At 39.9% G+C, this 25,387-nt stretch overlaps 1 protein-coding gene across 2 annotated transcripts in view; it reads left to right on the forward strand.

Moving 5' to 3' along the window:
* The window catches only part of MED14 (mediator complex subunit 14), an 87,929-nt gene that overhangs the window by 37,815 nt on the left and 24,727 nt on the right, over positions 1-25,387 (forward strand). For both annotated transcript variants that reach the window (XM_006148886.2, XM_027772029.1), the window contains exons 12-21: positions 1,293-1,371; positions 4,411-4,570; positions 8,086-8,280; positions 9,221-9,355; positions 12,375-12,451; positions 19,094-19,254; positions 19,364-19,510; positions 20,622-20,713; positions 21,972-22,124; positions 22,438-22,707. In XM_006148886.2, the coding sequence (XP_006148948.1) occupies positions 1,293-1,371; positions 4,411-4,570; positions 8,086-8,280; positions 9,221-9,355; positions 12,375-12,451; positions 19,094-19,254; positions 19,364-19,510; positions 20,622-20,713; positions 21,972-22,124; positions 22,438-22,707 (1,469 nt within the window). The remainder of the gene's footprint in view (positions 1-1,292; positions 1,372-4,410; positions 4,571-8,085; positions 8,281-9,220; positions 9,356-12,374; positions 12,452-19,093; positions 19,255-19,363; positions 19,511-20,621; positions 20,714-21,971; positions 22,125-22,437; positions 22,708-25,387) is intronic.

A 25,387-nucleotide genomic window follows, 5' to 3' on the forward strand; every position in this document is an offset into this window, starting at 1 on the left:
ACCTCTCAAAAAAAAAAAAAAAAGAATATACGTTTGCCTTATCTAAGGCTGCCTTAACAAAATTTCATAGCCTGGGTGGCTTAAACAACAGAAATTAATTTTTTCACAGTTCTAGAGGCTAGAAATTCAAGGTCAAGGTGTCAGCATGACATTCAAGGTCAAGGTGTCAGCATGGTTCTCTTCACGGCTTGTAGACAGCTGCTTTCTCACCATGTGCTTGTAAGGCAGAGAGAGTTTTCTGATGTCCTTTCTTGTAAGGGTACTAATCTCGTAATGAAGACCCCACCCTTATGACCTCATCTAAACTTAATCAGCTCCCAGAGGCCCCTGCTCCAAATACTATCGCATTAGGGGTCAGGGCTTCAGCATATGAATATGGGGGTACACAGTTCACGCCATAGCAATAATGCTGTTGTAATTTTTTTCTATCCTTTTGTCATTAGTTCACTACATTTTGTATCTTGCTTTTAAACTTTAATACTGTATTTATTAGCATTTTCCAGTGTTGTTACAAATCCTAAGTGATATATTTAGCGAGGGGATCTTTAGCCAGCAGCTTTTGCTTATGCTAGAGACCATTTATGTTTAGTAAATGAATATTGTTTAAAAAATACTTCAGTGGAGGTGACCAGCAGTTAGCGTAATGGCTATGTCGCTGGACTCCCATGTAGTCGACTGCAGTTTGCATCCCGGGCCCAGTGACTTGAAACTCAGGCCGGGCACGTGTGCGTGCGTGCCCATACATGCCCAAGATCCCGAGAGGAGAATGGAGGAGAAGGGATTGCGGCGTGGCCATCCCCCCTGGGGGGTGGTTTCTCGCTTTCTGTCTCTCTGTCTCTCTCTGTCTGTCTGGCAAGTGTATGCGCCCTGTAACAAAAACCTCTCCAAAAAAAAAATAAATACTTCAATGGAGCTTTTTACTTTTTATAATTTTTAAGGTTCTAAGTATAGTAATGTATGAATTTTAAACACTTATAATTTAAAAATACTAATTAGGAGTTTGGGAAAATAAAATACAGGCAAAAACTCAATTCATGCCGTCGTTACTTGTTCTTTTTGCCAGTGTACATTTGATATTCATTGGTTGTCTTTCCTATTAATCTCCCTAAATATTAAAAGTGGAAAACAAATTAGGTTGGCTCACACCTAGTCATACATTTCATTTTTCTATGACTCAAAAATAACACAATTTTCTGCCTGAAACAATAACTTTCATTTAAGTTTTGAGCTATCTAGGTAAATATTTCGTTTCTGATATGGACCATTAATTAACTAAGTGATTCATTCTGTAGATCAGGCCACTCTGGATGACATGGAAAAGTCTGTGAATGATGATATGAAACGGATCATTCCTTGGATTCAACAACTTAAGTAAGTTTATTTAGCCCAAGGCTAAAAGTGGAAAGCTAATTTTGACAAGATATATTTTCTTCTCTATCATTACTCTCGATCTGTCACTGTCCTTAACGCTTATGGCATGTAGCTTAAGGACCTTTGGTACCTCAGAATCTAACCTCTCTTGGAATAGATCCAGAATGGCTGTGCCTCATATCAAATTTCCATCTAGCACAAATTTCGGTATGAAGGGCATGTCACTCAAGTTCAATGCCTGCCACGTTTTCTCCTGTATAAGCACTTCACAAATCACTTACACAGTGAATTTTATTGTATCACGTGTTCTCTGCAATGAGAGTCTTATTCGTTCTTATTGAGGTTGATCTTCATGGTATGGATCTACCAGCTAAGACTTTCAGGATAGTTGTTTATACTTCTCTAATCCTGTCATTCAGTGTGTCTCAAAATCCTTTGAATGCATCATACTACGAAACTAAACATCGAAAATGGAGCTAGAGATGATTCTGTGGGGTTTCATTACCACTCTGGTACACAAAGGTGCCATTATGGCAACTCTAACGCTCTTTGAAAATTAATAAAATTCCAAAAGTATAAAAAGAAATTTCAGGGGGGACCAGCAGTTGATGTAATGGCTATTTCACTGAACTCCCATGTAGTCAACCGCAGTTCGAATCCCAGACCCATAAATAAATAAATAAATAAATAAATAAATAAATAAATAAATAAATTTCAGAGATCACAGCTGACAAATGGAAAATGGAGAGGGGGAAAGGTTTGAAGACAAATTGAAAAAAAAATATTCAGTGGTAGCTGTTGTTTTTGTGATGTTCTAGCTTCCTTCTCCTTTTACCAATTTTGGTTTTGTACGTATTTGAAAAATTTAATATAATCAAGTAATTTCTTCACTACCAGGGGAACAGTTCCTAAAATTTTTAGTGTTTTGGCATCATTTTTATACATTTTAGCTAAACAAGAAAGATTTTAAAGCCTAATAATTCACATCTTATATAACTTGAGATGGTTCATCTGCCAGCTAAGTCCCAGAAGCCTCGAACTTATCAAATACATGTCTGTGCTTTTAAACACACATAGTTTATTTTTTTAAGAGAAGTCATCTGGGGCCGGTTCATTGCCTAGTGGTTAAGGCAGCTGGATCCCACATGGCCGACCCCATGGTTCAAGTCCCAGACCCAGCATCTTGAGAAATGCCAGGCATGTGTGTGAGTGGCCCAAATTGCGACAGGATGGAGAAATGAAGGAAAAGCCATTGCTTTGTGACCTTGCCCCATTGGGAGCCACTTTATTCCTCTTCCTCTGTCTCTGTCTGGCAAATCTGAAACAAGAAAGTAGAGATGTGAGAGCAATTTTAGTAAGTTCAGGATGCTCAGTTTTAACTTTTAGCCAAAGTAAAGCAAGTGATGCTATACTTTGAAAATGTATCTCCAGTCCTTCATCAGTAACCAGTGCCGGCTCTTGATCACATCAAATTATAGTTCAACTTAAGTCTTCTTTCAATGAAAAAATCCATTTTCAGATTTTATGCACTTTTTCATAAATTTGCTGACAGATTACCTTTAAAAATGTCATACATTAGAACACGGTTTTACTGCCCATGACTGGTACGCAGCTGTTACCTGCAGCTCACCACTCAACTGAGGCAGCACCTCAACTAGTTTAGACCCTATTCGTCAAGGCCAGTCTACTGATCGTGAGCTCAGATGTTGGAGCATTGTAACAGCACCGGAAAAATTCTTATTTTCTGTAGTTAATCGCATTAGGCAGCAGTGAGAGTTTGTGAACCAGTCGTTCTTCGACTTTGTTACATACTTAATTATATGGTCTCCGAGCCTTCGGGATAGATAATGACAGAAATGAGGAGTACTATAGTAAAAGCATCAAAGTGAAATCTGGCAGCTTCCCTGGAAGGGCGGAGGATAAGGTAATTAATACTTCCTGGCACTTGCTAGGTTTACCATATACTTTACACACACACTGTAGAAATCGAGGTTATATCTCTGTTGATACCAGAAAATTGAGGTGCTGTTATACTTAGTTTTTGTTTTATGAACACTTTAGCCTTTTTTTTTTTGCAATTTGCTAGAGAGTGCATGTGCTCTCTGGAGAAAGAGAAAGCAGGAAAGTGAGAAAGCACCCCCCAGGGCGATGACCACTCTTCTCTATTTTTCTATTTCTCCTTTCAGGATTTTCAGACATGCAGACACAAGCGCCTGGCATGTTTTTCAAGCTGCTGGGTCCAGACTCTAATTGCACAGTCAGTCACTTGGAATCTAGCTAGCCACCTTAACCATCATGCCACTGGCTGGCCCACTTGAGGCATTTTATAAAGGATTTTAAGATTAATTTCTACTCTTTTTTTAAAAAAGAATTATTTTATTTAACTTTATTTATTTAAATTTGACAAGCGAGGGACAGAGTGAGAGGCAAGAAAGCAAGACGCCGGGTCTGGGACTCAAACCGCACTTGGAATCTAGCTAGCCACCTTAACCATCATGCCACTGGCTGGCCCACTTGAGGCATTTTATAAAGGATTTTAAGATTAATTTCTACTCTTTTTTTAAAAAAGAATTATTTTATTTAACTTTATTTATTTAAATTTGACAAGCGAGGGACAGAGTGAGAGGCAAGAAAGCAAGACGCCGGGTCTGGGACTCAAACCGCGTTCGGCCATATGGGAGTCCAGCGCCTTGAACCACCACTCCACCTGCTGGCCCCCCATTTCTACACTCTCGAAAGAAAAGAAAATCTGTCATTCCCAATAATAAACTAATACAGCGTCTGGACCTTATAGTTAATTCTATCTTATAACTAGCCAAAACCATTCACATTGCAGTTTAAACTTGGTAAACTAGAACTAGAACTAATAGTTCAATACAAAACAGTTCATCACTATGCTCGTGTGTCCTTTTATTAGTTCAGTTAAATTCTAATTAATTGGTTTTTTTTCAGGTCTTCGATCTATTTATAAATCAATAGCACACAGTTAATCACAAAAGCTTATGACTTTATGATGTGGATTATGTCTTGTAATTTATGGTTTTGGCTTGGACAACAGCGTTGCAAACAATCTATAAAACATCTGCCTACGATATGCAGTGAAACCTTGCAACTTTCCAATTATGCCACTCATCCTATTGGAAACCTTTCTAAGAATAAGCTGTTCATTAAACTCACCCGTCTTCCACAATACTACATTGTAAGTATGCAAAGGAGTGATTTGGGGTGATTAAATTTAGTAATTCTATTAGTGTCTTGAATTATTTTGAAAATTTTAATTTGCAAATATATTTTATTGAATATTTGACTTTCATATGGTGATTTTTCAACCTGAGGATAAGGATGGGAGGAGAGGAAGGTCACGTCTTGGTAGGGGAAATAAGTTATGCTCGTATCCCTCAACCTAGGATCTTTTCCTGATAGTGAGGCCTAGTTTTTGATTGAACGGGTATCCCCTCTGTAAGATTAATTTGAGAGCAATTACTATAAAAGTTTGGAGATACTATGGTGTCAGATAAACGTGTTTGGTTTTTGAATGAAATTTAACTTGCATAGTACAGCTTTTTAAATATGGGCTGGCTGAAATAGATTTATTTTCTCGTCCTTGATTGAAGGCATATTCCATTTTATTGATTGTATATGCCTTTCAGTTTATAGTCAGATCCTTGCTTATTCCTTTTTTACTCTTTCTTAGGTGTTTTCCAGTTGGTTTTTTTCCATTTGGTTTCTTGGGAGATCTTTGAATTGGTTAAAACTTGCAAGAATTTGAAATAACTCATCCTAAATCTTTTTTTCTTCCTTACAGAAATTTCTGTTTTCCAAGTAGATTGTTTTGACCAAGAATCTAAGGTGTTAGAAAATTTTAATCCAAAATTGTTGGTTAAAAGTAATTGGATTAAATTTTTTTAAGGTTTCATGCTATACTTTTTTAAAAAAAATAATTATTTTATTTTTAACTTAATTAATTTATTTATTTCAATTTGACCAGAGAGAGACAGAGAGATAGAGAGAGTGAGAGAACAAGCCATCAGGTCTGGGATTCTAACCGCGGTCAGCCATGTGGTAGTCCAGCATCCTTAACTACCACACCACCTGCCGGCCCCCACACTATACTTTTAAAAGATATTATCTTTAAAAGATACCCCTTCTAGGCCAACATATCTTCAGTTAAGGTTACTTAAGTAGATTGAAGAGTCTTAGATTTGAATTATACTTTTTTCTGAATTTTAAAACACCAGCTATGGGGACCAGGAGATGGCATAACGCTTATGCCACTGGACTCCCACTTGGTTGACTATGGTTCGAGCCCTAGACCCGGAGGCTTGAAACTCACTCTGGGTGCATGTGCCCCATGCCCAAAAATCCCAAGAGGAGAATGGACGAGAAGGGATTGTGGGTGTGGCTATCCCCCTAGGGGAGTGATTTCTCACTTTCTGTCTCTCTAGCAAGCATACACACCCTATAGCAAAAATCTCTCTAAAAATCAAACAAACAAAAAAACCCACCATCTGTGGAGGTTGGTTTGGTGCACAACAAGGAGCTATTGTTTCTTTCTCAGCTGCCTGGTTTACATGTGAAATGATAATACAGAATACATGTATAAAAATTGAACCCGTGACTATATAAAGGTCTTAAACTCTGCCATATACTAAATAAAATTAAAGAGTCAGAGTTTATTTACTTATTTTTTACCTTATTTAGCGTCAACAAATAGCCAGGCTGTAGTGTCAACAGTCAGTGATTTCTTGCGAAGCACTAAGTTGTTTCATATGCTTTAAAACCAAAACAATGTAGATTCCTTCTCCTCCTCCAGCTTTATCACTTAGGGATGACGTGGCCACAGAAGTGAGAACCGTCACCATGGATGTTAAGAAGAGAGGAAAGGCTGGCTGCAGTTGATCTCCCTTTAAATGTCTTTTTGACATTTTACTTGTTTTGCTCAGCTTTATTGAGATATACAGTAAAAATTCAGACTTCTTAGTGTATGAGTTTAAATAAATATATATAGTGAGGTGTGCAGTCTCCATCTCAGTCAGAGCACAGAGCAGATCGATCACCCCCAAAGTTTTCTCATACTACCCGTTTCTAACCAACGTCCCCCCACACTAGTAACCACTGACCTGTCTTCTATGGTGGATGATTTTCTTTTCAGTCTAGTGTCTTTCTCTCGGTGTTTGACATTCTTCTGTGTCATGTGTGTAATAGTTCCTTTCTTTTGTTGCAATTAATATTCTATGGTATGGGGCCAGCAGGTGGCATGGTGGTTAAGGACGCTGGACTCCCACATGGCCAACCATGGTTCAAGTCCCAGACCTGGTGACTTGCTTTCTCACGTTCTCTCTCTTTTTCTCTCACTCGCTTGCTCACTCTGTCCTTCTCTGGTCAAATTAAAATAAATAAATAAAGTTAAATAAAATAACTCTTTAAAAAATATTCCATAGTATGGGTATATAACAGTTTGTTTAATCAGTCACCCATTGAAGGACATGGTTTGTTTCTAGGTTGGGGCATTCTGACTAAAGGTATAAAAACATTTGCATATAGGTTTTTGTGTAAACATAAGTTTTTATTTCTTTTGGATAAATAACTAGGAGTAGGATTGTTGGGTCATATGAAAATGTGTGCTTAACTTTATAAAAAGGTGCTAAACTGGGACCAGCAGTTAGTATAATGGCTATGTCGCTGGACTCCCATATAATTGACCACGGTTCGAGTCCCGGACCTGGTGGCTTAAACTCACGCCAGGCGTGTGTACGTGCATGCCCAAGATCCCAAGAGGAGAATGGAGGAGAAGGGATTGCGACATGGCCATCCCCCCTGGGGGGTGATTTCTTGCTTTCTGTCTCTCTTTCTGTCTGGCGAGCGCAAGCGCCCTATAGCAGAAAAACCTCTTCAAAAAAAAGGTGCTAAACTGGGGACCAGCAGATAGTGTAATGGTTATGCCACTGGACTCCCACAGAGTTGACCATGGTTCGAGTCTCAGATCCGGTGACTTAAAACTCACACTGAGCGCATGTGAGGGTGTTGTAATTGTTAAGGGATATGGGAAGGCAATTTGAAATAGATACTGTTCTAAAAAATCTAGTAGACCTGCTGGATTTAGGCATAACATTTTTTCTTAATTACAAGCTGAGGTATGACTGTCAAGAATGCTGAATGCTAATGGTTTAAATGTTCCATTTGCTATAGTTAATGGTTGCTTGTATTCATAATCATTCTTCTTTAGTCTCATCTGTTTTTTAGAACACAAATTGTATATTTACTAGAAATGCATTTTTTTTCAGAGGTTTTTGTCTTAGGGTGTGTGTGCTCACCAGAGAAGAGAAAGACAGAGATAGTGAGTGGGCAAGTGAGAAACCACCCCCCATGGCGGGGGGGGTGATGGCTGTGCCGCAATCCCTTCTCCTCCAGTCTCCTCCAGGATCTTGGGCATACACACACACACACACACCCATACCCAACGTGATTTTTAAACCACCGGATCTGGGACTTGAACCATAGTCAGCCATGTGGGAGTCCAGTGACGTAACAGCTACCCATCTCATAGTCCTGTAGAAATGCATTTTTTTTGACATCATGATTGATTTGTTCTTGTTTAAGAAAAAGACACCTAAGTTAGCTTTGTAACTCTCAGCCCTCCTTGATAGAAGATGGAACATACCTGATCCTTCTGATTTCTGTGAGTCTCATTTCTGATTTGGGCCTTTTTAAAAGGTGGTGGAGATGTTGGAGGTTCCCAATAAGCCCACGCAGCTGTCATACAAGTACTACTTCATGTCTGTGAGTGCACCTGAGCGTGAAGACAGCCCGGTCATGGCACTGCTGCTGCAGCAGTTCAAGGAAAACATCCAGGACTTGGTTTTACGCTCAAAAACTGGGAAACAGACCAGAACTAATACCAAGCGCAAGGTATGATCACATATGGAAATGAGCACAGAGTTGGTGTGTATTGCTTTTGTTGTGTTCTTTACCCATTTTAATATGAGAAAGAAGTAGATATGATTTTAAAGAGAATGAACAGCAAGCAGTAAGGCTTAGGTAACAGTTGTCTATGTTTTCTGGAAAATGTTTCTCTCGCTCTCTCTGTCTCTCTCTCTTTTTTTTTTTTTTTTTTTTTGCTAGAGGATACCTGTGCTCACCAGAGAGGAGAAGGCACCTACCCCCATGGGAAACGGTCATGCTGCAATCTTTTCTCCATCTCTCCTTCCTCTTGGGATTTGGGATATGCACACATACATACTTGGTGCGTCTCTCAAGCCACTGGGTTTGGGACTTGAACCGTTTAGTCGACCATGTGCGATCTGGCTGCCTTAACCACTAGACCACAGAGCCAACCTGTTTCTCTCTCTTTTAATTAATAATTAATTTTGTACCATTTTCCACAAGAGTAAGCATACAATATCTATTACTAAATTATCAATGTGTAGATCAGTATTTGCTTGATAAATATTTATTGAAAGAGGGGCCAGCAGTTGGCATAATGGCCATGTCACTGGACTCCCATGTAGTCGACTGCGATTCGAGTCCCAGACCTGGTGGCTTAAACTCACGCCAGGGGCGTGTGTGTGCATGCCCAAGATCCTGAGAGGAGAATGGAGGAGAAGGGATTATGGCGTGGCCATCCCCCCTGGGGGGTGATTTCTCCCTTTCTGTCTCTCTGTCTGTCTCTGTCTTTCTGGTCAGCACACACACCCTGTAGCAGAAACCTCTCAAAATATTTTTTTGTCGAAAGAATGTAATAGCATTTGTTTTGGTTAGCCAACTGAACTTTGTTTCAGAAGTTTAACTGCTTTAACAAATTTTATCATATGTTCTTTTTAACTCACTGTATTTTTTGCTGAAATTCTAGTTGTCCGATGATCCCTGTCCGGTAGAATCCAAGAAAACAAAACGATTAGGAGAAATGAGTGCCTTCAATAAAGCTCTAGCTCACTTTGTTGCTATGTGTGATACAAATATGCCATTCGTAGGACTTCGGTTGGAGGTAATTTTTTGGAACAATTCTGTGTACTTAAAAATGGGAGAGTAATATTTTTAATGCATCGCTAAGGTTTCATGGATTCCATCGGGAGAACTAGAATGACTGTGATCCTGCTCATTTGGGGAAGGGGCGAAGTTGGAATCAAGCATCTCATGGCATCCATGGAAAACATGACTTAAACGGTTTCATTTCTCTGGTTCTAGATTCTGTCAAGCGCTTTCTGCTTTTTATAGACGTGGAAAGTAAATTCTTTCTAGTTAAAAAAGGGATGACTTTGAAGAATTAACATCTTACTCTGATACCTCTTAAGAGGAGCATTGTTTAAGCCCATTAGAGGCGGCTAAGTTGAAAAGAAGGTATCTTATTTTTGAGTTGGCTAAGCCATGCAAGTTGCTTAAGCACTAATAAAACTGGGCTCCTTTCTCAGAAATTGATCAGAAAGAATATTAAACAAAATGTTTAGCTTTGTCACAAGGAAGAAGGAACAGACTTGTACAGAATTAGCGTCTCTCAAGAGTAAGCAGTTTTGATAGTCGTCATGGTCCCCCAAATAGAAGGACATAACATAACCTGTTTGTTGTGTTTGTTTTTTTAACCTCAGAAAAGGGGTTTGGCCAAGGATTGGCAGTACTTGCAAAGTGAAAGACTAAGTATTTCTCTCTAGTTTAAAGTTTTACTTGTTAAAAACTCCCCTTCTCTGTACATTATTGTGAATGAGTAAAGGACCTGGAAACACAGAAATGGACTTTTTCAGTGGGGTGATGGTGATGGCCTTGTGAAGTTTTGTTGAGAATAGCTTTCCTGCTCTAAAACAAGTGTTGGCAAACTTTTTTCCGTAAAAGGCCAGATAGTATGCATTATAGGCTTTGTGGGTCATATTGCTCTCATTACAGCTACTCAGATCTGTGGTCGTGTGAACCAGCCACCATGGAGATGTGAACAACTGAGCATGGCCTATCTTCCAATAAAAACAAAAATAAGCAGAGGACTGGATTTGGTCCATGAGCTATTGTTTGTCGACCACTGCTTTAAAGGCTTTGAGATCTGTAGGCAGAGGAGGTGTGGCATTTTGAAGAGTAGCAATAGTCCAGAGAGAAACTCTAGCCCGGGAATGGGCACCTCAAATAGGTGCTCATGTCCTTGCTATCTGAGCTCCTTAAACTGTGAGCTTGATGAATGTCCTCTTGCCTGGATACCAGCCACAGCTCCTAAACCGTACAGAGAGTGTCCATGTTTTCTATCTACTCGGCTGTGTTCTTGGACTCTTTCATTATGTCATTTGGATTGATTATATGAATGTCATTCAGTTGCTTCCTTTGCAGGGGAAGAGAGGGTACTGGGACAGTGCAATACATTTGTGTCCTCTCTGCCCCACCCACAGACCAGGATTCTCTGAAATGCGTGTCCTTGTATGGTCACATAGACTAACACCTGTAGACAACGTGCTGTCAGTTCCACTTCTCTGTACTTCTATACCCATTGCACACTCAGTACTCTATTACAGTCTATCAAACTCTTAAAAACTTACCTGCTTTTTCTTCTCTCAATGAAAATTCTAGCTATATTAAAAATAAGCATATTGGGACCAGCAGTTAGTGTAATGGCTACGTCGCTGGACTCCCATGTAGTCAGCCGTGGTTTGAGTCCTGGACCCGGTGACTTAAAACTCACGCCGGGCACGTGTGCGTGTGTGTCCAAGATCCCGAGAGGAGAATGGAGGAGAAGGGATTGTGGCATGGCCATCCCCCCAGGGGTGATTTCTCGCTTTCTGTCTCTCTGTCTCTCTCTGTCTTACTGGCGAGTGCACGCGCCCAATAAGAAAAACCTCTCCAAAAAATAAAATAATAAAATAAATAAATAAATGAAAGCATATTTTCTGCTTAAGATATTATAGTTTATACTGGGGTGTAAATATGTAAATCTAATCTTGCCAGGGATGTTTATATCTCTGATAAAATAGCGACATTGTTGAGCCGTCCCACAGTTCACTTCCTTTTGAATATGAACTCCTGTTGCCTCTTTGGTCGGCAGCTATTTTTCTAAGCCCTCTTCTCATCCCAGACCCAAAGAGCAGGGTTCAGTCAAATACTTAGAGCTACCTTAAATCCGTGCTGGAACAAGGTGGGTATAAATAGTCTGTCATGGAAGACCAGGGATTATCTGCCAAAGGCAAGCACTTCTTTGATAGATCAGATGACTTTTTGGCATAATAACTTATAATTTCATGGACTGCATTTCAGACACTATCCCCACATGCATCTTTTTAACTCACTCTCCAATCCTCCAGTTGGGAAAGAGATCTCATTGGGTTTCTTAGGTTTCACACAGGAGATATTTTAATTGTTAAAAATAAAAACTTATTTCACAAAACTCCTAAACCAAAGAGTGTCACTTAGTATTAGAAATTAAAGATGACTGAGATTCATGGACTGCATTTCAGACACTATCCCCACATGCATCTTTTTAACTCACTCTCCAATCCTCCAGTTGGGAAAGAGATCTCATTGGGTTTCTTAGGTTTCACACAGGAGATATTTTAATTGTTAAAAATAAAAACTTATTTCACAAAACTCCTAAACCAAAGAGTGTCACTTAGTATTAGAAATGAAAGATGACTGAGATACAAAGTTTTGTTTTGAATAAACATAATAAGATTATGCAAGTAAACCAGAATTTATTTTTAGTTGCCTTATTCAGAACCACCAGAATAAATTCTAGGTTATTTTCAGCTCACTGGAAATATTAATTTCCTGAATTGTGAAGATTTTACAATTCAGGAAATTGTGAAGGTGTTTTTTAAACTTGAGGCTCTGGGATAACTTTGAATTTCACCGGACTTAAGTGTAATTGCCTAGAAAATCTAATGATTGGAATGATTTTTGTGTCCAATATATTGTAACTTTGGGAAAGAAAAAGAGTGGTGCTACAACAGATGCCAGAAAGATAGTGATAATAGTATTAGAAACACGAGTTTCCTTTGTAAGATTGGTGTTCTATTAAAATTGTGATTTTTTCTTTCCAGTTGTCCAATTTGGAGATTCCACATCAAGGAGTACAAGTGGAAGGTGATGGCTTCAGCCATGCAATTCGCTTATTAAAGTAAGCCCCTGTCGTGTGTCTTACTTGGTGCCACACGTTGCAGTCACACTGCCAGAGCCATTCTCTCCTTCCTGTAGGTGTCAAGACTTTCTGCATAGAATGACTAAGACCTAGGGGAAGATGTCCTTCAGCCTATGTAGTGGCAGGTTAGGACCACTTGGTATTTGAGGATGTCTTCTCTCTGCATTTATTTCATTCCTTCACCGTATTTACTGTGTACTATTGTGTGTCAGGCTCGAATTCTGCTAAGACCCTTCAGGATAATGGGGTTTCATGTAGCAGGGGGATGTGGGCTGTTTCAGGAGTCAGGAAGGCTATCCCCGAGGAGGTACCGGTTGTCCTCAGACTGAAGGAAAGGTGAGAAATAGCCAAGGAAAGGGAGGTGGGATAGGGCTGGAAATTCTTAGCCACAGGGATAACTCCTAATACGTAGTCTCCAAAAAAGGAGGCTGGAAATGTAAGCAGGAAAGAGTCTCATCCTGTAGGTCTTTATAAGTGTCTTTAAGCAATTCAGAGATTCTCCTAATGGCACTAAGAAGCAACAGATGATTTGAAGCTGAAACCGACCTCATCAGATAGGTGATTTCTTTTTTTTTTTTTTTTTGGAGAGGTTTTTTTTTTTTGCTATAGGGCGCGTGCGCTCGCCAGACAGACAGAGACAGAGAGATAGAAAGCAGGAAATCACCCCCCAGGGGGGATGGCCACGCCGCAATCCCTTCTCCTCCATTCTCCTCTCGGGATCTTGGGCACGCACGCACACGCGTCTGGCGTGAGTTTAAGCCACCGGGTCCGGGACTCGAACCGCGGTCGACTACGTGGGAGTCCAGCGACATAGCCATTACGCTAACTGCTGGTCCCAGATAGGTGATTTCTGAAAGCTCAACCTGACAACAACATGGAGAACAAATCGGAGAGTGACAAGATTGAAGTAACAAAACCAGTTGCAGAAATGGTTCAACCAGAGTTGTTGGCACCTTGGACCAGAGCAGTCCACAAGAAGTTAGGAGGTGACATATTCAGGAGTTGGTGATTAGATTGATACTGGAGGTGAAAGCAGGAGAGGTGGCAATGACGATTCTTAGCTTTCTTTGGGCAAATGGCGGATGATGTGTTCACTGATAAGGAACACCAAAGATGTCAGTTTCAAAGGACTTTGCTAAGTGTGAGGTACCTGGACACATTTAGGCAGACAGGGATGTGTCTTGAGCTCAGGTAACAGGTCTGGGCAGGAGAAATAGATAAAAGTCATCACCATGGTGATAGTAATTGAGCTGAGGCAGTAAATTAAATCACCAGGCAAGAACATACCAAACGAGATAGGCAGAGGAATTGCTTCTAAACAGAGGACAAAGAACCGAAGGATGCTTAGAGGTCAAGGTAGTACATTATATGTGCTTTATAAAGTAAATCAGTATGGGTTGTAAAGCTAGAGTACTTCTTTTTTTTAATATTTATTTTACTTATTCATTCATTCATTTTTTAATTTTACCAGAGAGAGACAGAGGGTGAGAGTGAGAGAGAGAGGAAACGAGAAAGCAAGCCACCAGATTCAGGACTCGAACCCTGGTCGGCCATGTGGGAGTGTCCAGCGCCTTAACCACCACGCCACCTGCTGGTCCCCAAAGCTAGAGTACTTCTAAGAGATCAACATTTTGCTCCAGAAAACAGATTTTTTTATTGGGGGGGGGGCAGGGGCATTTTATTGTTTCTTGTTTATTATATGTTGCATAATAATATAAATGAATATAAATTATATAGGGTTGACCTTGTGGCTTACTGGTTAAGGGAGCCAGATCTTACATGACTGAGCATGGTTCATATGCTGATCCCATCCCAGTGGCTTGGAAAACATACTGGGTGCCTGTGCGTATGTGCCCCCCGAATCATGACAGTATGGAAAAATGGAGAAGGGATTGTGGCGTGACCACGCCCTATTGGGGGTTGCTTTTCTCCCCCTCTGTCTGACAAGTGCATATGCCTTCTGACAACTAAAAAGGTGTGTGTGTGTGTGTGTGTGTGTGTAAATTATATAGGTTACATATCTCTTATTAATAATCATACTTATTAGAATGCTTAGGACCAGAAGTATATAGAATTTGGGGATATTTGCATATGCATGATAAGGGTTCTTGGGGATGGATGGAACCCAAGTCTAAACACAAAATTCATTTATATTTCTTATATACCTTATAGAAGGGGGTCTTTAGAAAGTTCATGGAAGGAGCCAGCAGGTGGTATGGTGGTTAAGTGCACTGGACTCCCACATGGCCGACCACAGTTCAAGTCCCGGACCTGGCGGCTTGCTTTCTCACTTTCCTCTCTTTCTCTCTCTCACTCTGTCCCTCTCTAGTCAAATTAAAATAAATGTAAATAAATAAATTAAATAATTCTTAAAAAAAAAAAAGAAAGTTCATGAAAAATGGGTATTATGAAAAATCTGTGCATGGATTTTTTTGCACCAAAAAAAGAACCTCATACTTTCCATTTTTTTCCCATTTTTCCTTGAACTTTTGAAGTCCTTCGTTCACATAGCCTGAAGGTAATTTTATGCAATAGCCTCGCATTGCAGCATTTTGACTGCTACATCTCACATGCCGTCAGGGAGGAATTTTCTACTTGTGGCATCTTGTTGGTACTCAGAAAGTTTGGGATACTGGAGCATTTTCGATTTTCAGATTGGGGTACTCAACCTTCGTAAGCAATTTTCCTCTGCCTAGACACGACAGCTCTACCATTTGAGCAGCAGGGCTTTAACTTTCATTACGTAGGGCTCAGTTTGTTTTTGTGGGTGATGGAAAGGGCTAGCACACAGTGTGCCCATGACCCTGTGCTCTCGTTAGAGGCTAAGGAGGTGAAGAATGAAAATAGTGCCTCTTCCTGACTGGCTAGCTTACCACCATCTCTGTAACAAGTTTTCAGAAGAGAGAAAGCTGGTCTTGTATTGGATATCAGTAGGGAAATGTGAAGCTTTTAATAGTGTTTAGTTTTGAATTGCTTCACCTAAAATAGAGGGTTTCTTTTATATTTTTTTTACTCTTGGCAACTGCAGATGAGTCAATGATGTTCACATTTGCATTCTATTCTCTTAGTTATATTTCTTAGGGTTTGCAAAATTTTAAAAATACTTGTTCTTAGCATTTTCCAAGAGGTATTTGAGAGTTCCTCCATTTTTTATAAGTGCCTGAGATTGTGTGTGCATGCACACGTGTAAGAGAGGGCATGTGCACTCTCCTTCCCCAGCGGGACCTAGTCACATTACAATCCTTTTTCTTCTGGTTTTCCATCTTGCCAGGATCCTGGGCACATGCACCCAGTGTGTTCCTCCAGCTGCTAAGGCTGAGACTTGAACCCCGTTTGGCCATGTGAGATCTGGCTTCAACTGCATAGGATTTAACCACTGCACCACATGGCCAGTCCTCCCCTTTCTTTTTTAATTCAAGAAGACTCATAAGAGTCCTACCTAGGAAGGAAGCCCTTTATATTTTTTAGCTCTTATTGCAGTACTTTTTAAAGAAAATCTTTTAGCCTGGCTTTTTTTTTTTTTTCTTTATTTAAAACTTAGAAGAAAATATAATGAAATGGATAAAGGAGGAGCCAGGCAGAGCTGTTCACGCATCTGAACCCACATGGGAAGGTTCTGGGTTCACGTTCCAGGGTCTCTCTGGGTATGCTAGGTGTATGTGCGTGCCCATGACCTGGGCGGGCTGAGACCAGAGTGGAGTGGGTCATTGCAGCATGAGGACCCTGTTGCGGGTGTCTGTCTCTCTATCTCATGCAGGAGAGAAATAAATAAATAACCTGGATAAGAAGGAAAGAAAGAAATGGATACATAAAAGAGATCCGTTTGTCTGGTAAATGCTGTACATTATTGGGGTAGGACATAGAAGTGAAGGGAAAAAAATACTGACTATCTCAACACGATTTTATTAAATTAAAATCCTGCATTTTCTTTTGGAGAACCTGCTTTTTGTCATTGTTTTTTTTTCCCCCCTCACAAAATCATGCTGAGAGGATTAAAATTAGAATTGTATTAGGTCATCGGAAAAGTCATGACATATTTTTCCATAGAAAAAAATACATCGCGACTTTTCCATCAACCCAGTCGTTTATTTTTATTCTATCATATTCATAAAATTGAAAGCAAGTCAATATTTTATAAGTTCCTTAAAGTAGAGCCAGTTATATCTGTATCACAGATTAAGAAAGTGACAGAGTGGACTTTTGGGGATCCCACTGTCCCTGGGAACATAAATTGAATGGAGTCATACACTTTGCTTAGTTCTCGCTTGAAAACATGCTATCTTCTGTACTTTCATTTTCTAACCACATGGATTTCATGAAAAACCTATTTCATGTGAAAGGAATGTACTTCAAACTCAAGATTTCAAAATCTGTCTGAACTGGCTACTTTATAACTCCTGCAGGGAAGGTTACGAAGTAGGGGTAAAGGCAGGCAGGCCCTCGGTATGCCTGGCTCGTCGGGGAACATAGGCAATGTATTGCAGCTCCTGCAGGAACTCCCCAAAGTGCAGCTGTACGAAGCCTTTCTGGTAGTGATAAAAAGTATGTAGTATGAAAGATTAACTTTCGAAGAACTTTAAAAGCTGTAATTGAAGAGTTACGATGGACATTTTTATTAATAATTGAGGAAATTTCAGTACTACATTAATTTTATTTTTATGTAATCTATATAGTTTTCTTCTCCCTTAGAATTTTTTTTTTTAACCAAATGTAATCTCTGTTCCTTTATACTGCATCAGTAGTTCTCAACCCCAGTGCAGTTTTGCTCTCTAGGGGCCATTTAACAATGTTTGGAGACATTTTTGGTTATTACTAACTGAGAAGGAGGAGTGAGAGGTACTGCTGGCATCTAGTGGGTAGAAGCTGAGGTTGTACAGGACAGCCTCCCAGAAGAAAGAATTATCTTGCCCTAAATATCAATATTGCTGATATGGAGAAATGCTATTATAGGTGTGATATTGGGTCATCGGAAAAGTCATGACACATTTTTGCATGGAAAAACATAGACAAATACATCATGACTTTTCTGATGACCTAGTATATTCTGATTCAGAAGACTGAACCAAGGTTCCATATTTCCAATTGTATTTTTTTTTTTGCCTTGTCATTGTTATCCCAAATCTGAGAATTAATCACCTCCCTTATGAGTTTAATGATTATGTGTAATTAAATGATGTATTATCTTCTTATTTCATCCATTAGTGAAGTAACTCATTAACAGCTAAGATGTATTACCTCATAATGTTTTATGACAAATGAGATAGTCCATAAAGCTACAGAGGGAAATGGATAGGTACAGATAGGAGATGGAAAAAAATTACCTAATTTGTAAAAATACTTATTTTATTTAACTTTACTTATTTATTTAATTTGACCAGAGAGGGAGAGAGAGAGCGAGAGCAAGAGCGAGAAAGAGAGAGAGAGAGACAGAAAGTGAGAAAACAAACTGCCAGGTCTGGGACTTGAACCACAGTCAGCCATGTGGGAGCCCAGCGCCTTTAACCACCACGCCACCTGCCGGCCCCAGTAAATATTTTTTAAAACCTCAAAGCTACTACATTCCTCTTGTGTATGTGACATACATATGATGGAGTCTTCAAAAAGTACATGTATTATGAAAAAACTATGAGTGGATTTCAGTTTTTCTTTTGCACCAACATAAATGCATACTTTTATTCCATTTTTTCATGAACTTTTTGAAGTCTCCATATATGTGACAATATGTAAAATGAGTTCATACATGTGAAAACTTCATCCCAAGGAGGGCTACCTCTATAGAGGGGGCAAAGGGAGGAGATAATGAACCGTGAATTTTCTTCTGGCAGTTCAGCCAGTGACCAAGATTTGATTTTACTGCTAGAAGAATTAACATATATGAATGCCTATATATCAGCCACCATAGACATTTTCTCTGTTTGTCATTTTTTCATCAGTACTCCATACGTCATTCTTTACCTTCATTTTGTAGTTGGGAAGCTGAAATTCAGATAGGTTCATTGTGGCCGAGTTTGAACTGGAATGCCAAATCCTTGACTCCAAAGCTCTTATTCTTTGTACTGTATCATCCTGTCTTTAAAGAGTGGCTTTACAAGTATTTTATTCCCTATCGCTTGTCCTTGAGGATGTTCTAGATAGATTTTTATAGAAAACCAATATTCCTTGAATTATATTCTATAGAATTGTGGTCTTTTTAAATAACAGGATAGTGCTGGCAGGTGGCGTGGTGGTTAAGGGCACTGGATTCCCACATTGTTGACCGTGGTTTGAGTCCCGCATCTGGTAGTTTGCTTTTTCCCTTTCCCTTTCTCTCTCTTTCTGTCTGTCTCTGGTCAAATTAAAAAATAATAATAACAAATAGAATTAAATAAATAAATTATTATTTAAAAAAGAAAATAACAGGATTATGGGTGAAAGAAAACATTATTTTGTTAATCCATGTTGGTCGGAACGGAAATGGGTTAAATACTATTAATTGGAGTGAATCGCGTCCTTCGTTTGTGAAAGGTGTGTAGAAGTAGAGTCTGGACTGAAGCTCCAATGTCATACCCTGCCCATCAGTGTGTACATTGTGCTTTGTCTTTCTCCGTAAAGTTTATTTCATATGCTATCTTTTATCACCAGAATTCCTCCCTGTAAGGGCATCAATGAGGAAACACAAAAGGCCCTGGACCGCTCTCTTCTCGATTGCACTTTCCGATTACAAGGTAGAAATAACCGCACATGGGTGGCAGAGTTAGTGTTTGCAAACTGCCCGCTTAATGGCACTTCTACCAGGGAGCAAGGTGAGATGCTTCACGCACTTTCTCTGCATATTTGTGTTTTGTTTTGCTTTTTGTTTTTGTTTTTGATTTTTTTAGAATTGATCGCTATTCATCTTTTTTAATCTTGTAGGACCATCCCGGCATGTTTACCTGACATATGAAAATCTGTTGTCTGAACCTGTTGGTGGGAGAAAAGTGGTGGAAATGTTCCTTAATGACTGGAATAGCATTGCACGATTATATGAGTGTGTACTGGAATTTGCACGTTCTCTACCAGGTATATTTGATAATCTTCCTTTGAAAGAAAAGGAAGCACTGCTCCTTTTAAACTGGAGAAGTAAAGCATACACATTTTCTTTTGCACTCACCAGAGTAAGAAAGAGAGGAAGAAAAATCCCCCAGTGAGATGTGCTCACACTGTTTTCCATTCTCCTTCATTCATCCTTCCTGTCAGGATTTTGGGCACACATACACATGCACCATACCTGGTGTGTTTTTCGGGCCACCAGAGCTGGGATTCAAATCACAGTTGGCCATGTGGACTCTAGCTCCCTTAACCACTAGGCTATAGGATGGTCCCACATTAATTATTCATTCATTCATTTTAATTTGCTATGGGTCATAGATGCTCAGAGAAAAGAGACAGAAAGAGAGACAAAAAAAATGATAAAGCACCTCCCCAGGGTGAATAGCCTTGCTGCAATCCATTACCCTCTTGGGATTTGGGGTGCACATGTGTGTGTGTGTGTGTGTGTACACACACACACACAATTTTTTCAAGCTACCAGGTCTGGGATTTGAACTGTACAGTCAGCCATGTGGGATCCCACTACTTTAACTACCATGCCGCTGACTGGCCCAACATATTTAAGAAATCAAAAGTATGACTAATGAAAATTATCTCTCTTTCGTCTCAGATTTCAGTTTAATTCCTCGAGAGACACCTCTGTTGAGTTTCTTTCATTTGCAGAAATGTTGACAATATGCTTCAACACAGTATACTATCTAGCAGCAGCAGTTACTACTTTACTATGTGCCATACAATGTAATAAAATTTGGTTGTGTTAACTCATTTAATCCTCAGAGTCACCTATGAGGTAGATGTTTTCCTTCATTTTACAAAATAAGAAAGAAAGACGTCACAGAGACCGAGAGTTTTGCGGAAGATCACATAGCTAGTATGTGGCAGAGTTGGAACTGGAACCATCTAACCACTATGCTAGGCTGCTTTACTATGTCTGCTCCTTGTCCTGGCCCGTTTTCTAGAAATGGAAGCATACTGTCTGTTTATACTTTTTATTTTTACATCAATATGCTCTCTTTCAAATTTGCATTTTAAAATTTTACATATATAATATCAATTTTCTTTTCACTTTCTTCCTATTTAGACATACCTGCTCATTTAAATATTTTCTCAGAAGTTCGTGTTTATAATTACCGAAAACTTATCTTGTGTTATGGAACCACCAAGGGAAGCTCAGTAAGTCTATAAATTAAAACTCCGAAGTTCCTTTCTCATAGATTTTGTAAAAATCAAGAACTCAAAACGCATGAATGATGCATTAAAATAAGTGAGGGCTCAAGGAAAAATCAGTGATAAAATGATAAATTTTAAATGCTTTGTTGATACAAATATACTGTAGTATTCTGTAAAACTTAACTCTTTGAAATTGAAAACAGAAATAATACCCTTTGATAAGGTATATGATCTTGATGAGTTTTGTACTGCAAGTACATTACCCTGTGGTACAGGGTAATTACTGCAGGGTAATATTCTTGCAGCGTTTTTTTTTTTTTTTTTTGAGGGGTTTTTTGCTATAGGACACGTGCGCTTGCCAGAAAGATGGAGAGAGACAGAGAGACAGAGAGAAATCACCCCCCAGGGGGGATGGCCACTCTGCAATCCCTTCTCCTCCATTCTCCTCTCGGGATCCTGGGCACACACATGCGTGCCCGATGTGAGTTTAAGACATCGAGTCCGGGACTTGAACCGTGGTTGACTACATGGCAGTTCAGCGACATAGCCATTACGCTAACTGCTGGTCCTGCGTTTGTATTTTTTGTTAACTGATTTAAGATCTGCTTGATGGCGTGATTATCATAAGGAAGGTTATGAAAATAAGGGTATGTCTTTGCTGTTGGTCACACGAATGTTAACATCGCTTGATCCTAATCTTAATCTTGATTCCTGTACTCCGTAGTTCCAATAATCTATCGTTCCTTATTTTTTTCTCACCTTATTATTTAAAGTTAGTATAAACATTCAACCAGCTGGTTTCTCTCTGGACTCGTCCGCATCAAATAATGTCAGAAACTACTTGATGTTTTAAAATCTGTTAACCAAATGCATCTGTGTTGGGGGCGGCTTCCTTCCCCTTTATGGCAATGCGCCTTAGTTAATGGTAACCAAGAGTGATTCTTCTTCAGTTCAAGAGAAAAATGAAAAAATAAAACACTAATAATTTTCAAATATAGTCTGGGCAAAATTTTGTCTTTCACACCTTCTCTTTGTATTTTATTAAGTAGGATAAAAAGGGCTCCCACACACACGCTCAGGAAATGTGCAGGGCCATATTAACAAGACATCTGGAGTTTGAGTCCAATTTTCTTTTATGACTTGTTTTCAAAAAAGACTTCGTTTAGGTCTTTGGCATTTTGCCTTGCTTTTAACATTTTTTCCCTTCTACTTCAATCTGTTACCTTCTCCGTTTCTGAAACATGTACTCTCTTTGATTCAGATTAGTATCCAGTGGAATTCCATCCATCAGAAATTTCACATTTCTTTGGGAACTGTTGGTCCAAACTCAGGTTGCAGTAACTGTCACAATACCATTCTCCATCAGCTTCAAGAAATGTTCAACAAAACCCCAAACGTGGTTCAGTTATTACAGGTAATTAAGCTTATTTTTTGTCTAAAACTACGAATGAGTGTCTTCTACAAAACTCAGCCAAAAATCCCACAGACTCACTCGTGTTTAACCACCAAGGTGAGTGTCGTTGTCTGTTCTATCTTGAATACTTCTTTGAGAATTTTCTTTGACTCAAAGTGAACACAGTGATCTCGTTTGTATTCTCTTCAAGGGAAAGTTTTATGGAATGTCCCAGAAGGACATTATCTCCCTTGTGACAGTTATACATGGAAATTTTTAAAGTTTTAGCGTTCGTACAGAAACTGGCTGTGCTCACCATGTGTATTCCTTATAGGTCCTGTTTGATACTCAGGCTCCATTAAATGCCATCAACAAACTCCCCACTGTGCCGATGTTGGGCTTGACCCAGAGAACCAACACTGCCTACCAATGCTTCTCCATTCTGCCGCAGTCATCCACTCACATCCGACTGGCTTTTAGGAACATGTACTGCATTGATATATATTGCCGGAGTCGAGGTGTTGTGGCCATACGGGATGGTGCCTATAGTCTTTTCGATAACAGCAAGTTAGTTGAAGGTTTTTATCCTGCACCAGGACTAAAGGTAACATATTAATATTACAGCATGAATAAACATAAAAATGGTTTCTAAAGTAATTCCTTTGAGGGCTAAATAATTGTAATAAGTAGCAATGCTAATTCCTCATCTCTGCGGCTTCACTCTGAAGGATCTGGAAGTTCTGCTAAAGTGCTGTGCTTATGTGTATGAGATGATTAAAAACATCCTGTATTTTCTTACCCTTACCCATAATCCCTTGTCCTCCATTTCTCCCTCCTATCAAAATTTTGGGCACCTGCATACACGTGCTGGCATATGTTTTGAGCTGCTGAGGCTGGTATTCAGACCACGCTTGGCCATGTGGGATCTGGCTCCCTTTGACCACTAGGCTATGGGGCTGGCCCACATCCCCGTTTTTGATATGGTGCCCCTCTTCTCAGTTGATCTTGGAGTGCCCTAGATCAGCATTCCTTTAGGGCGGTAAGAGCAACTGAGCTCAGTGAGAGTGGCCGAGGATCTGGGAGGGTTTAAGTGTTCCTGAAAGAGACTATCACCCAGTTCTTCTGTTTTTAGTCTCACCTTCACCCTAATTTCCGGAGGTATCTGGTGCTGCCAGTTCCCAAAGTGTCTTGGGGACCTGGATGGAAATAGCTTTGCTTCTTGGCTTTAAAACTTGCTTGGGATATGACTTTCTCACATCAGATGGTTCAGTTACCACTCGGCCGTCTGCTTTGCAGCCTCCAGGACGCACTGTTATTTTCTCTCTTCTCTCATTCTTTTTGTCTTTGTGACTTATTGCTTTAATGGTTTTCTTCAGTAGTCTTAGTGGGGAATTGAGAGAGGGTGAAATGGGTATTGCAAACCCATCACGTATAATTAAAAGTCAGGCAGTATTCTTTTTTTTTTTTTGGAGAGGTTTTTGCTATAGGTCATGTTCGCTTGCCAGAAAGACAGAGAGAGACAGAGAGACAAAAAGTGAGAATTCACCCCCTAGAGGGGATGACCACGGTCCAATCCCTTCTCTTCCATTCTCCTCTCAGGATCTTGGGCACACACACACTCACGCCCAGCATGAATTTAAGTCAGCAGGTCCGGGACTTGACCCGTGGTTGACTACATGGGAGTCCAGCGACATAGCCATTACGCAATCTGTTGGTCCCCAACATTTTTTTAAAATTATTTTTTTTATTTAACATTATTTATTTATTCATCCATTCCAATTTGACCAGAGAGGGACAGACAGAGAGAGAGAGAGAGAAGCAAGAAAGCAAGCCGCCAGGTCCAGGACTTGAACCACGGTCAACCATGTGGGAGTCCAGTGCCCTTAGCCACCACGCCACCTGCTGGTCCCGTTCTTTTTTCTTTTTTAAGAGAGTTTTTTGCTATAGGGCTTGTGTGCCCACCAGAAAGACAGAGAGACAAAAAGTAAGAAACGCCACAATCTATTCTCCTCCATTCTCCTCAGGATCTTGGGCATACACGCACACCTGCCTGGCATGAGTTTAAGCTGCCCGGTCCTATCCTTGAACCACAGTTAACTATGTGAGAGTCCAGCCACAAAACCATTACACCATCTGCTGGTCCCAGACAGTATTCTTTTACTGGGTCTCTAGTGATTACGATAAGCCTATGATATATATTCAAAGACTGGTAAGGTGAGGAATATCAAAAAGAAGAGAAATGGTGCTTAAGACACAAACTCTGGTAGCCTTGTTCAATTTTCTTCTCCTTTTTTTCTTTTAAAGTTTACTCATTTCTGAAGTAAGTAAGAGACACAGTGAGAGAACATGCATCCCCACAACGGGGCAATCCTTTTTCCTTCATTTCTCCATGTTCTCAGGATTTTGGGCATGCATGGACACGTGCCTGGCATGTGTCCCAAGCCGCTGGGGTGAGCACTCAACCACTGTTGGCCATGTGGGACCCAGCTCCATATGCATAGGGCTTAACTGCTCTATCACAGGGCCGGTCCCCCCAACAGGATTGTGACACCACAGTCTACTCCCGGCTTCAGCCAGCTCCAGATCGTGGGCACACACGTGCCCAGCATACTCCGGGAAGTCTTGATGCGAGCCCAGGACCTTCCTATGTGGATTTAGCATTGCAGAGGCTGCGCTACCACTGCTCCATTGTCTGGTCCTGTTTGTTCAATGTTTTGATGGCATGTTCTATAAAACAAGGCTGTCCCACTCTTGGTGGATCTAGATTAAATCAGGCACCGGCTTGGTCGCATGGTGGTAATGCGATGCTCAAGCAATGCTGGGTCCATATGGAAGATCACAGGTTTGGTACCCTGGCCTACTATACACACTTGGGGATATTGTGGCACAAGACATTGCTGGAGGTGCTTATTTTTTTCTCTTTTTCTCTCTGTGTCTCATTCTCATGAAAGCGATTTTTTAAACTTTTAAAGAAATATATATCATATAAAAAGAAAAAACTTGGTTTAGTTTCTTACTTAGTTTTCTTATACTATTTTCTAGTTTAAAAAGTGAGAACTCTTGGAGCTGGCAGATGGTGTGGTGGTTAAAGGTGCTGGACACCCATATGGCTGACTGCGGTTTGAGTCCCAGACCTGGTGGCTTGTTTTCTCTCTTGCTCTGTCCCTCTCTGGTCAAATTAATGTAAAATAAATGAATAAATAAATAAAGTTGAATAAGATAATTCTTAAAAAAAAAAAATGGGGGAACCAGCAGTTAGCGTAATGGCTATGTGGGGGGACACC

This window comes from Tupaia chinensis, unplaced genomic scaffold (genome assembly GCF_000334495.1).
Source record: "Tupaia chinensis unplaced genomic scaffold, TupChi_1.0 Scaffold000248_2, whole genome shotgun sequence".
NCBI lineage: Eukaryota > Metazoa > Chordata > Mammalia > Scandentia > Tupaiidae > Tupaia > Tupaia belangeri.